The sequence below is a fragment of the Patagioenas fasciata genome, chromosome 16 (genome assembly GCF_037038585.1).
Source record: "Patagioenas fasciata isolate bPatFas1 chromosome 16, bPatFas1.hap1, whole genome shotgun sequence".
NCBI classification, from domain to species: Eukaryota; Metazoa; Chordata; class Aves; order Columbiformes; family Columbidae; genus Patagioenas; species Patagioenas fasciata.
Window position 1 is genome coordinate 7657435 of NC_092535.1, and position 14342 is coordinate 7671776.

At 42.5% G+C, this 14342-nt stretch overlaps 1 protein-coding gene across 1 annotated transcript; it reads right to left on the reverse strand.

Moving 5' to 3' along the window:
- Positions 1-73: 73 nt before the first annotated feature.
- Positions 74-14329, reverse strand: BIRC7 (baculoviral IAP repeat containing 7). Its single transcript, XM_065849729.2, is given in 9 exon segments — positions 74-1252; positions 1728-1799; positions 2760-2957; positions 3923-3968; positions 4070-4151; positions 5431-5530; positions 6650-7166; positions 14062-14265; positions 14267-14329. Coding segments are annotated over 9 exon segments (1482 nt in total). The 3' UTR covers positions 74-1052.
- Between the last annotated feature and the right edge of the window lie 13 nt (positions 14330-14342).

A 14342-nucleotide genomic window follows, 5' to 3' on the forward strand; every position in this document is an offset into this window, starting at 1 on the left:
CCAGCATCTTAGGACACCACCACACCCCCTCCCCAGAAAGGCATTATACTAGAATCAGGTACTCAGGCCTCTGTAAAATGAACAAAAGAAAGCTCTTTATTCCATGAAAAACAACAGTTAATTTTAAAAACACGCATATTCGCATATTCCCTTTCTCCTGCAGCTCAGAAGCTATAAAATTAACAAAATTTTCTCTTTTTGGCTACGTGATAGGATGTTTCATTTAAAATAAGAATCATCGGTTTAGCCAGCACACTAAAGTCCTAAAAGTTAAATTTCCTTAGTTATCTTCTTGTAGTGCCCAACAGCCAGGGAAGAGGCTCTGTAAGAAGATTCCTTGAGATCATCGCCTGACCAAAGAGCCCTTCAAGTTCCGCCTGGGGCAGGCAGCTGAGAGTAAAGAGGTCACAGAGTCTACAACAGGGAGGCTTTTCACTTAGTTATGTGGATTTGAGCATTACTGAAACATTCTGTCAATTGTTGACAATTCAAAAGGGGGTGGGGGAGACAGCAAAGAGCTCAGAAGAAACCAGATTTTCCCTCCCCCATGATAACATTGCTGCTGACTATTCTAGTCTGAAGAGCATGCATTTTGTATAAAAGTGCTCCCATTTTGACTCAGACTTACTGAAGGGAGTCATCAAACGCAGCAGAATAATCTCTAAACAACTGCGAAATGAGAGAAAAAGAACCAGAGACAGCCTACTGAAAACAGCCCTTGATTTCAACACAGAGCAGGGATTCATTGGAGAATGCAAGAATTTGGAGAAGGAGAATCTGTCAACAAAAGCTTCTTTTTGGAGGACAAAAGAAACTAGCAGAGGTTTTTCTGGAGCAGTCCTAAGCAAGATCAGCAAGAGTACAGCAAACCAGCAGCTCTTACTAGAAACACCGTGCAAAGGAGGCACATTTACTAAATTTTTACACTTATGCCAAGCTAGCCTGCAAATAAGATTGCTCCAGCATCAACTGAACTATTTACTTATTTTCTTTCTCTGCTGTGTTATGAATGAGTTGTACAGACTTATCTTTCCCTTTAGGCTCATCACGGTTCAGGACATAAAAGTCCTCACGCTTTCCCGGATGACAGCTCTGCAGATGGGACACAACCTCAAATTGGAGGCACATTCTCCACAAGTTACCAGGTGGCCGCAAGGAACAAACACAACAGACACGTCTCTGTCCATGCACACTTTGCACATCCTTTCCTCTTGCAGGCGGAGCTGTTCTTCTGTACTCATCCAAGACTCATCTTTAATAGAAGAAAAAAAAAAAAGAAGCTCACACTTAGTATTATAACAGGACTGGCACTCTGCAGCTGTTATCTTAGGAACTCAGACTGCAACTTGCTCATAATTTTGTTCAGAGGCTGACTGAAGACGCCAAAGGCATGTCTCAGGCAAATTTCATTTAAGCTGGAAAGCTACAGCTATTACACACTCCGGCTTATCTACAGCTGCTGGACTGAGCAGAGACAGAGATCAACATCATTTTACTGTAATATGTAAATTATCCCTGGTGAACCAATTTTTTTTGCGTAACGGTCTGTGTCACAGTGGAACTCTCATTCCTGAATAAAGGTCTCTGTGCTCGGTTACCATACTAGCCAGCTCACATTCCATCAGGATTCAAAGTGAATGAACACAATGGCCACTGATACCATTACTATAAAAACCATCCCGGTTATGCCCAGGCTCAATTTCACCACCACTGTCCCCTGAGTGCACCTGATTCCTTTTGCTGCACAGATCGCATTTCTTCTCTTGAACTTGATGTTTCAGTCTCTCTCTGAACAGCACCTGTATAATCAGGAAAGATGATATTAAATGCTATCCCTTTCCTCCCTCTTAAAAAGGTGAAATATCCCAGATTTCGGTAGCTTTAGAGCAAACACCTCTTTGCTCTGCTGTTAACTTCACCCGCTCAGCCTGGCAAAGCTGATGTTCTCTGCAGTGCTTTGTGTGTTTTAACCTCCCTACCAAGACATGTCCCATCACATTGTCCCCTCAAAGTTGCTTTATTTATCAGACAGAAGCCAGCAGCTGCTCATTTCTCCTCCTGTGCTACTAATTAATCACACTTTGTTTTGTGGGAATCTTTTATTTCCCCTTAGCTGTAGAAGTGGCAGACCATGATATGGAGAAGGGAGCTTTGGAAAGCAGGCTTGCTACTGGAGAAAGCCCATGTGGAACCGCATCTTCAAATAAACCTCACTTGGCAAACAGACTCCACAAAACAGCTAACACAAGACAGGCATTGATAAGGAGAATATATATTATCCAAACAAACAGGAAGTATGGCTATTTCTGATCAAGTCACTGATTCAATTTTAAATACTCATCCATCCTAGATGTCTTGCTTCCAACAACTGCCCGTGTCTGTCCGCATCTGATGTGACTTTGTGCACCAGCCTCCATATCGTGCAGCCACCTGCTACTGTGGGTCTAAGGGCAGCAAAAAATACTGAGTATATCTACACCACAGCCTACTGGAGGCAGATATAGTTACTGACACCCCAGCAGTCACAGCTCCTTCAGGTTTCTTTAAAGCAGAACCTCATCTTTCAGCTTCTCAAAGAAAGGCATGCTTGGGTACATTACTACTCTTAATCCCAGCCTAGGAAGAGAGAAGGCAGACCCGCAAGACACAGCAGTGCTCAAGATGAAGTGGGTAAGAGGTTAAAGCACCACGGAGCAGGCGGGCGTGCAAGTCGGGCGTGCAAGTCGGGCGTGCAAGTCGGGCGTGCAAGTCGGGCGTACCTCTGCGTTCCTCGGCTCTGCTGCTCCCCTCCCAGCCTGACTGGAGCAGATCAGAGATCAGCTCAGGCGCAGACAGGTACGCAGTCCCCGTCAGCACACACTCATTCTGCATCAGATTAGCCACCCACATGGGGTCAAAGCCCATCTGGAGGACATTCTGCATTACGACATCATGCAATACCCAGTCCCTCCAAGGATCTGTAAAGCAGTGAGCAGATACTTTACCAAAAAGGCAGAACTTTAGGCCCAAAGTATGCCACTCCCTGAAGCTGCAATTTATGAAACAGCAATAATATATTCTAGAACATTCCTCGAGCTATCTATATAGCTAGATCAATGTCCAGATTTACAGTTTCTACTTCCTACCATAATTCACAAGAAAGTAATCATCCAAAGTAATTTTATAAAAGCCAAGAGACTAATTTTGGATGGTTCATTCTACTGTATCACTGAACAAAGTCTCCCATGTTTGGCCCCAGTCCAGAATTCTTACCTTTGTTTTCACATCCCAGAAAAGAAGTTTTAAAACTGCTTTGATGAAGATCAAGTGGAACATCCCAATTGAAGTCTTTCCTACCTCATAATCTAGCTCAACCATTCATCAGTAAAGACCTAAGTGGGAAATTCAGTTGGCAGTCCCTTCAAAGGCTGAAGTCTTTAAGCTCATCCTATTGGATAGGCTTTTCAAGAGACTGAGAAAAAGCAGTTCTCCACAGTTAAAGGAGCCAAATTTCACCTACTTAAATTTCCAGGACCAAATGATGAATGGGAACAAACTCCTGGGATCAACACTTCAATGAACAACTAGACTAAATGTTTCCTGGTCTCCCACCAAGCAAGTTTGAAATGCTGTGGTCTGAAAGACTCTATGGACGGACAACAAGAGCATGGACAAGTCAAAGGACAGTTAGACAGGAACCCCAAAGTCACATGATTATCCAGACCAGCTAAATGTCTCTGGTCTTAGACCAAGAGGTCTCACAAGGGTAATTTTGCTTCTTGTGCTAGAGACAATTCATGAAAATAAAGTGAAACAGCTTCTAGGATATCAAAACATCTCTCAAACACCATGTCTACAGAGTGCACAGTGACTGGGCAGGGGGTTGAAGATGACTACACCACTTCCAACAGAAGACAAAACACCACGTAATTATAGCACTGACCTTGGAGAGCAGAGGAATCTTGTTCAGTCTGATCCCAGGAATCTCTCTGAAAATGTCACAAAATAGTCACAAAAGAGAGGCATGTGCTCAAAACTCCCCCTATTTACCAAACCCCCATCCATTCTACAGAAAATATTCATGACTCACTGGAGATAACAGGGTGCTAGAAAAGGCCTCCTGAACACTGCTAACAAATTCTCTCCCCTTTGATCGCAACAAAAATTCACACCTATAAGCAGAAAGATTTAAATACATTAGTACAGGATCTCTCAAGTGAAAGCAGCAGTAGTAGCTTGAATTTTAGACACAAAAGGTGCTATAAGGTTACGAGTAAACTACTATATTCATTAAAGAAGAGGGAGTATCATGGTCTTTTTTCCCACCCCTCCTCTCATGAAGGGCAGCAATACAAGGCTCAGTTTACTTCCTCTCTTAATCCAGTCGTCATGTTTGGCCCAAGATAAGCTCAGTTCCAATGTTCTTTAGAACAGATCATAGGAAACGTGGCAATAGACCAGTTCACAGAAAACCACATAGAACTGCTGAAGAAAAACAAGGTTTACAGTACCTTCCTTATTGTATCTCAGAGCAGTAGAAACCAAAGCTGTTCTTTGATGTCAAAGTGATTTTAACTGAACTTTTAGACAGTGAACTCCAAGTCAAATTAGAAAAATCTCAGGTCTGAACTATGCCATTCTACCTGAGCTTGAACATCTGGCTTTGCTTTTAAAAAGCGAGACGGCCTAAATATTTAGGTTTGTCATTTCTATTTGTACAGTTCTTTGTAAAAAAAACTAGTTACAAGCTTAGACAATCATCATCAGGAGGTTTTGTCATTAACACAGAACACTGCAGTGATAAAACAGCCTTTGGAACAGAACATCTGGCAATGCTTGAGAAGAAGCCCAAAGGGACTGAAACCAACTGTCCTATAGTCAGAGAACTATCGTACATATGCAGAGACACCAGACACACATCAGCTGCGTTTTGAGGAGAGTGGAAAGGGAGAAACAGCAGAGGAGAAGCAGCTGAAGATATTATTAGGTTTTCAGGCCAATCTTTGTTTTTTCCACATGCGAGGGGAGAGTGAGAGGAAGGCACTTTTGGAAGACAGTACAGGCTAAGCAACCAACCTAGAAACCAGTTTTCTATCTTGAGCCACTACCAGGATCTAAGATGGTCCCTTGCTGTGCAACTTTGACCTTGAGGATTAAGAGCCTCTCTCTTGAGATTTCAGGGATTTCCAGAAGGTTACAGACTATTGCAACAGTTTCTGCAGTTAAACATAATTGAACATAACCTGATTAGCTTTTCACCTGCTCTAGCTAGATAGAAAAATCTAAAACTACAGTAATGACAGAGCCTGGAAGCAGCACTTATTACCAGTACACCTGTGACTCACCTCTCAACTGGGGGTACTATCTTATGAAAGAAGAAACCTGTGTGGAATGCACACCACATCTTTTGGTCTTGCTATGAGGGACATTGGTCAACTAACATTGACTTACTCTGGATACCATTTGGCATGTTCCCTCCAAGGATCATCTCTGAATGACCAGTTCCTCACAGCTCCATCACAGTAAAAACACTTCACTACATCACCTTGTCCTGAAAAAGACAGAGATTATTTGATATCCAAGACATCGAATGCTTTACTAGCCCTGGGTGAGAACCTGGGAAGCGATTCAGCACAAAACATGGACTACCAGACAGAACACAGGACAATTTACCAACACTGTGCAGGTTGTAAAGGGGCAGGAAATGCGACGGGAGTTTGAAATCCCAGAGCTGCAGCTGATGGAGACGGTTCCAGAACTGGGTCACAAGCTGACAGGCAGCGTGACTCTGAGCACCACAGCTCCCCTGTGTGCACATTCCTATGCAACCCCCTCTTGCCTGTGTTTGGAGCTGCAATTAATTATACCTATAAACGCATTTTGCTTCCTAACCACAATCTGCCATAACCAGCAGCAGGCACAGCCAGGTAATGTAAAAAGCTTCTACCTCGCAGGTAGAAGAATTTGCCCCAGCACAGTCCCAGGCTATCCATCCTGCTATTGTGCTTCAGTTCACAGAAATCACAAGAGAAAAAGAAATTAAAGCCAAAAACAGTAAAGAAGAGCTGTCTACAAATGCCCTGTCCTAAGGGCAATGAAACAATATCAGTAAAGGCCACCAGGGAGTTTGGCTTCACCCAAGTGCTCACTTACAGAGTTCTTCTGATCACCTTTTTATTTCTCTATTACAAGTGCAGAGTCCCCACAGCAAAAACCCCAGTGATAGCCAAATGGGCTGACAACCTACAGGTTTCACCCAGATTTGGGTGTTTTTTTGAGAACAGAAGGCTTTGGTGCAAGGCAGAGCTTGTACAAAACACAACATGTCAAATAAGTGCCTCAAGTTCCTTTAGAAATGCAATTAATAAACAGGCTCAATGGATCTTAAAACACACAATTTTCTGCCTGTAAAACATCTGTTTAACACACACCCCTTTTTGCACTCCTGCTGCTAAGGGAATTGACTTATTGGGGACCCCTCAGTATTCAAACAGGAAGTAACATTGAAGTGAATTCTGCACAAGCAGCAAGTAAAGCAGCAGATGCCGAAGGAAAAATGTATTTTCTAAATACACCACACATACGAGTATTTGTACAAGCAATAAAACATGGTGACACCTTCAAAAGTTATCTTGAATAAGAGCTAAAAACATTTCCATGGAGTACCCACCTGTATAAAAGAACCCTGCTCTAGCCAGTTGCTCCGGGTGCATGTCACTATATTGGGGCCAGTTCCGAAACGTTGATAGTCTCATCTCCTCTGTCACCATCTCAGGGTTTTGCGGGGCTGCCTCCTCACTATCTATCCCCTGCAAAAGACTGAGGAACTGCCCATCCACAGTGTCAAAGATTTCCTGGAGAGGAAACATCTCTTGGTTCCCAGTATCCTCACCACGAATGAATTTACAGGACGAGAAGAACTTCAGGTGCTCTGCAACCGGGCAGTCGCCAGGTCCCCAGTCCATCAGGACACCGCCGCAGCAGAAACACTGCACTTGATCTCTTGGACCCACGAAGAAGAAGCCAGCCTTGGCCAAATCTCGGGCAGACACAGGGGCGGTGTGTGGCCACTGCCAAAAAGTCCTCAGCCTTCTTGCCTCACTCCTCATGCTGGGGTCAAACAGCTGGCTGGACGCAGCCCCAGGCTCCAGCTCCTCCGCTGGTGTCATGTCCCCCATGTCCTCGTTCTGAAAGAGAACAAGACAAAAAGATAATGAGGATGAGAGCAGTCAGCTGAATTCCCGGGACCAGGCGGCACCCATCCTGCATGATTTGTCCCACACCCCCACAGCTCACCCCCGCGCATGTTCCAGAAAACTCCTGGTCTTAACAAAGCTGCACTTGAATTGCAGCCCAATCAGAGATCCGGTGCCTCCGTACTTTGCCGTTGGATTTTTTGCTGAGTCCTCACTAGTGTCCGAAGGGAAGAGACTGGAATTTTCTGAGCCCCTCTGCCAGTTTACAGGAGAGATGCTTGTGGGAACACACAGCGGAGGGGAGAGCAAAACCTCATCTCCCTCCCCAGCTCAGCCAATCCAATTTTTGACTGGGGATTTATGACACTGATCAGTTGCCATTTTGCTCAGCATTTAAATTAACATTTAAAAGACTGCTTTTTATTTTTTTCCCCCCAAAACCAGATTAAAGGCATGCCATACCAAAGCAGAGAACAGCCACACCCAGAGCGTCTCATAATATTCAGTTTACAGCCAAACACTACACAGAATATCAGTAGATTTTTCATAACCTTATTATACTAATTAAACAGCGAATATATAAAAATATCTCTATAAAAGATGACTTCTCCAGGACACAGTCTAAAATAATTAGGTCTGGTTTCTACAGGGAGGTGTCCCTAAATCAAAGATATGACATTTTCTGCCTGTGGTAGTTCTGTGTGAGTGGAAGAACAAAATTAAAGTTATTTAGTGCCCAATTACAGAAGCCCTGATCCTGCTTAAGGTAACGGCCCTTCGCTGAGCAAGTGAGCTGAACTGCAACTCACCTACTGCTTCCGATACTTTCTCAAGAGCTGGCAAATACACTTTCAAAAGGTCAATTACACAACTAAGAATCAGGATCGATTTAACTAATCACTCCAAAATAATTCCTTTGGAGTGAAGCCACTACACACATGACTAAGTGGTAGGTGCAATCAAATCTTTTTTTTCTTTTTTTAAATGAAGTGCCCCGAAAAATCCCTTCGGCACCTAATTCAACAGATCACTTCGTCTCGAGAAGCGCTGACTATCTTCTGGTTATCAAAGCTAAAAATTACAAGCACAGAGACCTAAAACATCACACAGGCAAATACTAAGTTATTAAAATATATATATATATGCAGACCCCTAAAAAGATATGGTGTTTCAAAGCTAATACAAACCATTATTAAGAAAATCACAACTATTCTGCAGGTACAGCTGCAGAGATTTTTCGTGGCCTCCAGCACCTCCAAAGTACCTACTCCTTTTAGATAAGTGCTGCAGTACATTTAAAGGAAAAAAAACTTACATGGCATTTTAGTTGCAAGACTTGTAGCCAAAGTTAAAAAAAATCCATCCTCCAGAGGTATTATAAGTTTAGTGAGATTTTTAAAAGCAAAAGCAGGCTTGTTCAACCACACGCCTCTCACAGTAAAAGACAGCAAGGAAGAGAACGTTCATTAGCAACTAGAATTTTCTTATATAATCATATTCACAGACACCAGAGTTGCAAGAAAACACAGCTTCAAAAGTTTGGTTTTAAAACTGCGCTTTATTTAATACAATAAAGTAGTTACTCAAGAACTATGCTGCTGATAGAAAGAAAAATCCATACAAAAAAAAAAATTAGTCACTGATACAGAGCAGAATTTGCAAGCTCAGCAAACTTATAATGATTCAATTTTTCAGCCTGCACAGCAGATTTTGCTCTCAGAACACAGAAAGGGATGGAGAGACTTGTCCATCTGGTTCAGCGCTGCTCTCATCTTAGGCCCGAATTAAATGAAAGCTGTTAAACTACAACACACACCCTCTTCCACCTAGAAGGCAATTGAGTTATCTTAGTCTGCCTCCCGTTGGGAAGTACACATCACAGCAAAACACAGAATAATGTTTTTCCACCCAAAAGTTTAACAGCTGAATCAAACTTCTTTTAATAAGAGATGCAACATAGATATCAACTACATTTATATTTTGTTTATGAAGAAACACACTACAGTTTACCTGCATTAAAGAGGTTTTTATGCTCTACAGAAGATCCATCAACCCAGTTAACAAAGCTAAAAAGCTCTCAATTTTAAAATTGGTATTATCAACAGTTAAACCACCACTAAAAGCCAATATTCTCCCACAACCCACTACTTACACCTACACAGTAATACACTTCCAAAGCAACATTACAGCTAATAGCAACAATTCCACATGAGCAGCACAATTAAAAAATAAATATATAAAAGCAGAGAGAGAAATTTACCTGCAAAATGCTTAAAAAAACCCAAACACTTCCAAGAATGAAGCCTCTTTCAACCCTACAAGCTTCTCAGAGACCTTCCCTGAAACAGCAGGAACCCTCCAGGCTGTGAGTGGCCCCACCTGACACGGAGCCCATTCCTAATGCTCGTTTTGCCCCAATTGGTTCATTTTGTGCTCAAATTCTCCATTGGTTAAACAGCCCTGATTTCATCTTTGTAAGTGGAAGTCACTGGGGAAAGATACAAAATTACATTCAAACATCCTCCAGCTTTTATTTTTTTTTAATTAAATATGTGTTAATGAAAATCTCTAAGCAGTAGAGGGCAGTGCTTATGTACGAATTTTGTTTGGGTTTGGGGATTTTTTGTTTGTTGGTTGGTTTTTGTTTTGTTCTGGGGGTTTTTTGTCCGTAACGAATGCATATCCAATTACACGTTACCTTCTGCTCCACCAGTCCTGTACTTTATAAGCTTATATTAATTTCTTGAAGAGCATATCCTAAAAATTATAAGACACAGAGTTAACCAAACCCCTGCTCCAGAGGCTGTTTGGGACTCTGCTGGCTCATAGGCATCACCTTTTACAATCTGCTGGGCAGCGCTGCTGCACCACAGCTTGTTGTCAAGGTTAAAGAATTGCAAAGACCAAATTCCACTTGTGACTATTAAAAAGAGAAAAGCTGTATAAAGGCTCGGAGGGGCCAGCTGAAAGGCAGTTAATTATAAGTTAATTTATAAACTTTTGACTGATTCTAGCAGTTTATTTTTATGCTTCCGAATGCCTTTTAGAGCTGAAAAAAAAAGGAATTTCTTATTCAAGGGTCTTTTTTTCTCTTTATTTGGTTTTCTACCCTCCTTTGCTTTTGCCAGTGAACACGAAACATCATGGAGGAAAAAAAAGAGGAACAAAACCAAGCCCCACCCACTACATCCACTATTTGTTGAAGTTTTTTTGTTTCATTTTGGTTTGGCTTTTTTGTTTGTCTGTTTCCCACAATGTTCTGAATACTTCAAAAAATATGTAAAAAAAAATCAATGCTGCCCCAAATTGAATGAACTGTTTTCAGTTTTCTGTAGATAAATGTGATGGAGAGAACTGGGTGGCTACATACAATTCCCACAGCAAGAGTGGAAAACATTAATTATATTAGTTTTCTTCCTTCTTTTCTGAGTTGGATCTGGCTGGTTTCCCCAGAGATCAGTTATGCTTCTCCTCCCTCTCTGCTCCAGCCTCCCCCTCTCACTGATTCAGATAAATTTGTGATTCCTCCCAGTTCTGAGGTGGAGCCTCACACTCATGCTCTGTTCTCTCCACCTGCGCAAAGCGTGGCAGGAGGAACAGGACCGGGAGACGTGACCTCACGTAAACCAGGTGACATTGCTACTCCAAACTGTTCACAAATATAACTAGCAGCTCTTTGGAAGAGATTGCTATCAGCTTGTGACTAATGTACGTTCCAGTGTTCAGCCATTAATTACCTCTAAAGAAGGATTTGTTAGGCATTGTCATGACGTTAATGGAGCTCATCCTACTTTTTAATTGGTAGAAAATCAGCCATCGAGAAACATGGAACACCTGATTTAACAATTCTGCTATAGTTTGAACACATTTTTATTGCAGCGATGTGCCTACCTGCCTGAATATTGCTTGGATGACAGGCAGAAAGACCTGTTCTTCAGCTATTGACACTAGTGATCACCTGTTCTTTCTCCATGCAAATTGACTTGGAATAGGTTTATTTTGTCCCTGTACCAATAACCAATAGCAAGATAGAAAGATGAAGAAGAAAGACAATAGACAAATCTGAAGGACACTGAAAAAAGCTGAAGTGAAAAACAGGTCACTGTATTCTAATAATTCAGCAAAGACAAACTGGTCTTACAATTTAATGAAAACTACATGACAGCAGCAAGGAAGAGCTGTGGATGATGAAGACCAAGAGGGAGACATGAGAGGGTCCTTGTGATGGGTCGTTGCTCCGTCGAGCTCCTTGCTACAGCTTGTGGGTGAAGTTGTCTCACAAAGAACAGCGCGTGTGACAACAATGTCAGACGAGATCCGTTCACAGGCCACGCTTTTTGCCGTGATTTCGTTTCTCGTGTTTTCACAATGTGCCAGAGACATGAAGAGAAGAACCAACACTATTTCTCTGTGTGTCTGCTTTTATTTTTCACCCTAAAACGATGGAAATTATGATTGGATGATCCTTGCTTTGATTACATTCTGCAAGGGTGCAGGAGGGAGATAATTCCTGCATGGCAATGTTTGATTTTATCGCTACACCCACAGCAGATGGGGCTGCAAAAAATCCATGTAAAATCTAAATTTGGGGGAGGGGAAAAAAGTGTTTGTAATATACACATTAACACTTCTGAGATTTCAGAGACTGTTGGTAAAGGAAGAAAAAGATATCCGTAACTTTTTCTTAGACTAGAAGAACATACCATCATGTTCCTCTAACAAAACCAAAAGCAAACAAACACCTGTGTTACCCCCTTGGTTACACTTTGACTCTCCAAGAGTATCCTGAGTTTATATAATTCTGAATACTGCCTCTTAACAAATGTATTTCAACTAAGACTTCTTGTCATACTGATTTTGTTTCTAGAAGATAGTGTGCTTCTCAATGGAAAGATAAGATTCATTCTTAAAGTTACCACGAAGAAGCAAAAACTCACATTTTCCTAATGTAAAAGAAAAAAGCACTCCCACAAATCTGGATTTAGGCACACATATATACAAGCACCTGACGTGCTCTTTGAATCTCAAATAACAGGTACAGCCTAATAGCTGTTGTCCCCTGTACCTTGGGGTGCTGAAGCAAATCCAGCTCTAACATTCTGCCCACACACACTCATGGTTGGGATGATTCATAGTCACATAGTTTCTATATCAAGACTAGTGAACATCCCCAATCACATGGGCTGGAGCAGGGCCTGTCACCCCAGTACCCAGACGAGTATTCCCCTCTCCCTTTCAGCTGTTCCGCTCTCCAGCTGTGCTGCTCACTTTTGTCTCACATTAATTTTTGAAGCCCTATTCTGTAAATCACCCTTCCAGCTCATCCAGGAACTCTCAAGAGCCCAAACTTGCTTTGCCCATAGCTATACTATACGGCAAACAGAATTAAGACAAAACATCCGAATTTTTACCTGCTACCCAAGCCAAAGAACGAACTAGAAGCATCTCCATGTGCTGAGGATTGATGCAAAAATGCCTTTTTCCTTACCTCTGGATGACTGATCAGAAAAAGGACAGAAGAAAGTGGACCATTCATTTCAGATGTTTTATTAGAATAATAAATACAAACTCAGAGTAACAATTTCCAAGCATGTAAACACGGAGGAGACTCGGATTTTAACTGCATCTAAAGGAAAGGATGATTGCATTGTTTACTATCTTTCATGAGGGCTAAAATTTGCCACTTTTACCCCCAAAATTAACGATGGAGATGTACCACATAAGACTTGGCAACCTCTGGAAGTAGTGTCTGGTGTGGCAGAGTCTTCACTACTTGGGTCAGAGCTCCAGCTCCGTGTGAATGCAGCAATGGGACTGGATACAAGCATCACACAAGGTGGCACTCAGCTCAGTTCAGGCCTCAAGTTATTACTGCAGGCAGTAACATAATATGTTACACGCATGTTGAAGGCCTGGTTTTGTCTTTCTCTCAAAAAAAACCTTTATTTCTCTCACTGCTCAGAGTGAACTATCATTTACTACGCTTGTTAATCAGCAGGACAGTGAAGCCTCTGGGTGTTACCATAACACAAGTGATAAAAAAGCAAAACAATGTTGATTTCTGTTTCATGACAAAAACATTTACAATTTCGTCATCAGAACTCAAACAGATTTGAGGCAGATCGTTACATGAGTTTCTGTAATCAGAATATATAATATATCATAAACTACAGGACATCGGGGAGCACAGAAACTGCCCTTTTGTTCTGTGTGGTACCTACAAACTTTACCTTTACTAAAGGATTCTAAGGAGGACCTAAAAACTATTAACAAGTAGCAACAGTTGTGGTCATTAGATGTTCCACACATTTAGAGGAAAACAAGAACAACAAAAAACAACCCACAATCATTAATGAGGTAGAACTCAAATAGCTGAAATAAAAGGGCATTGCTTTCATTTAATCTGATTTCTCTTTAAAGCAGGCCTGCCTAAAAATTACAGAGATTCAACCCGGACATAAAGCAGCACTGAATTATTACAAAATACTGCGGCATTTTCTGCCTGAAGTGCACTAACCCATGACCCTAAGAATCTCATCTAAATGCCTTTTTAACCCCTCCAGGGATGGTGACTCCACCACTGCCCTGGGCAGCCTGTTCCAATACCCAACAGCCCCTTCCAGGAAGAATTTTTTCCTATTATCCAATCTAAACCTCCCTTGGAACAACTTGAGGCCGTTTCCTCCTGTCCCGTCACTTGTTACTTGGGAGAAGAGACCAACATCCTCCACACTCCAACCTCTTTTCAGGCAGTTGTAGGCACTGATAAGGTCTCCCCTCAGCCTCCTTTTCTCCAGGCTGAACAGCCCCACCGCCCTCAACCGCTATTGTTAATGGAGCCAAGATTTCACCCAGGTTCTTGAAGGAAAAAAGAAAATTAATTAACCGAATAAGAAACCATGGTGAGCGCAGCTGCAGCCAGGCTGGCAGGGACCAGAGGATCCGCGCCGCAGCTCCCACTGGCCCAGGCGCCGAATCCGCAACGCCTGCGGGGCGGCTGTGAGGGGAGACCGGCCCCGCTCAGCGCCTCGGGTGAGCCTGCGGGCCAAGGAGCTCCTACATGGCCGCAGTGAGGGGAGGAGACGGAGGAGGAGAAGGAGCGGGAGAAGCAGCGGAAGCCCCGAAGGCCGCGCTCGGCCCCGCCGCCCGCGCATGCCCCTTCCCGGC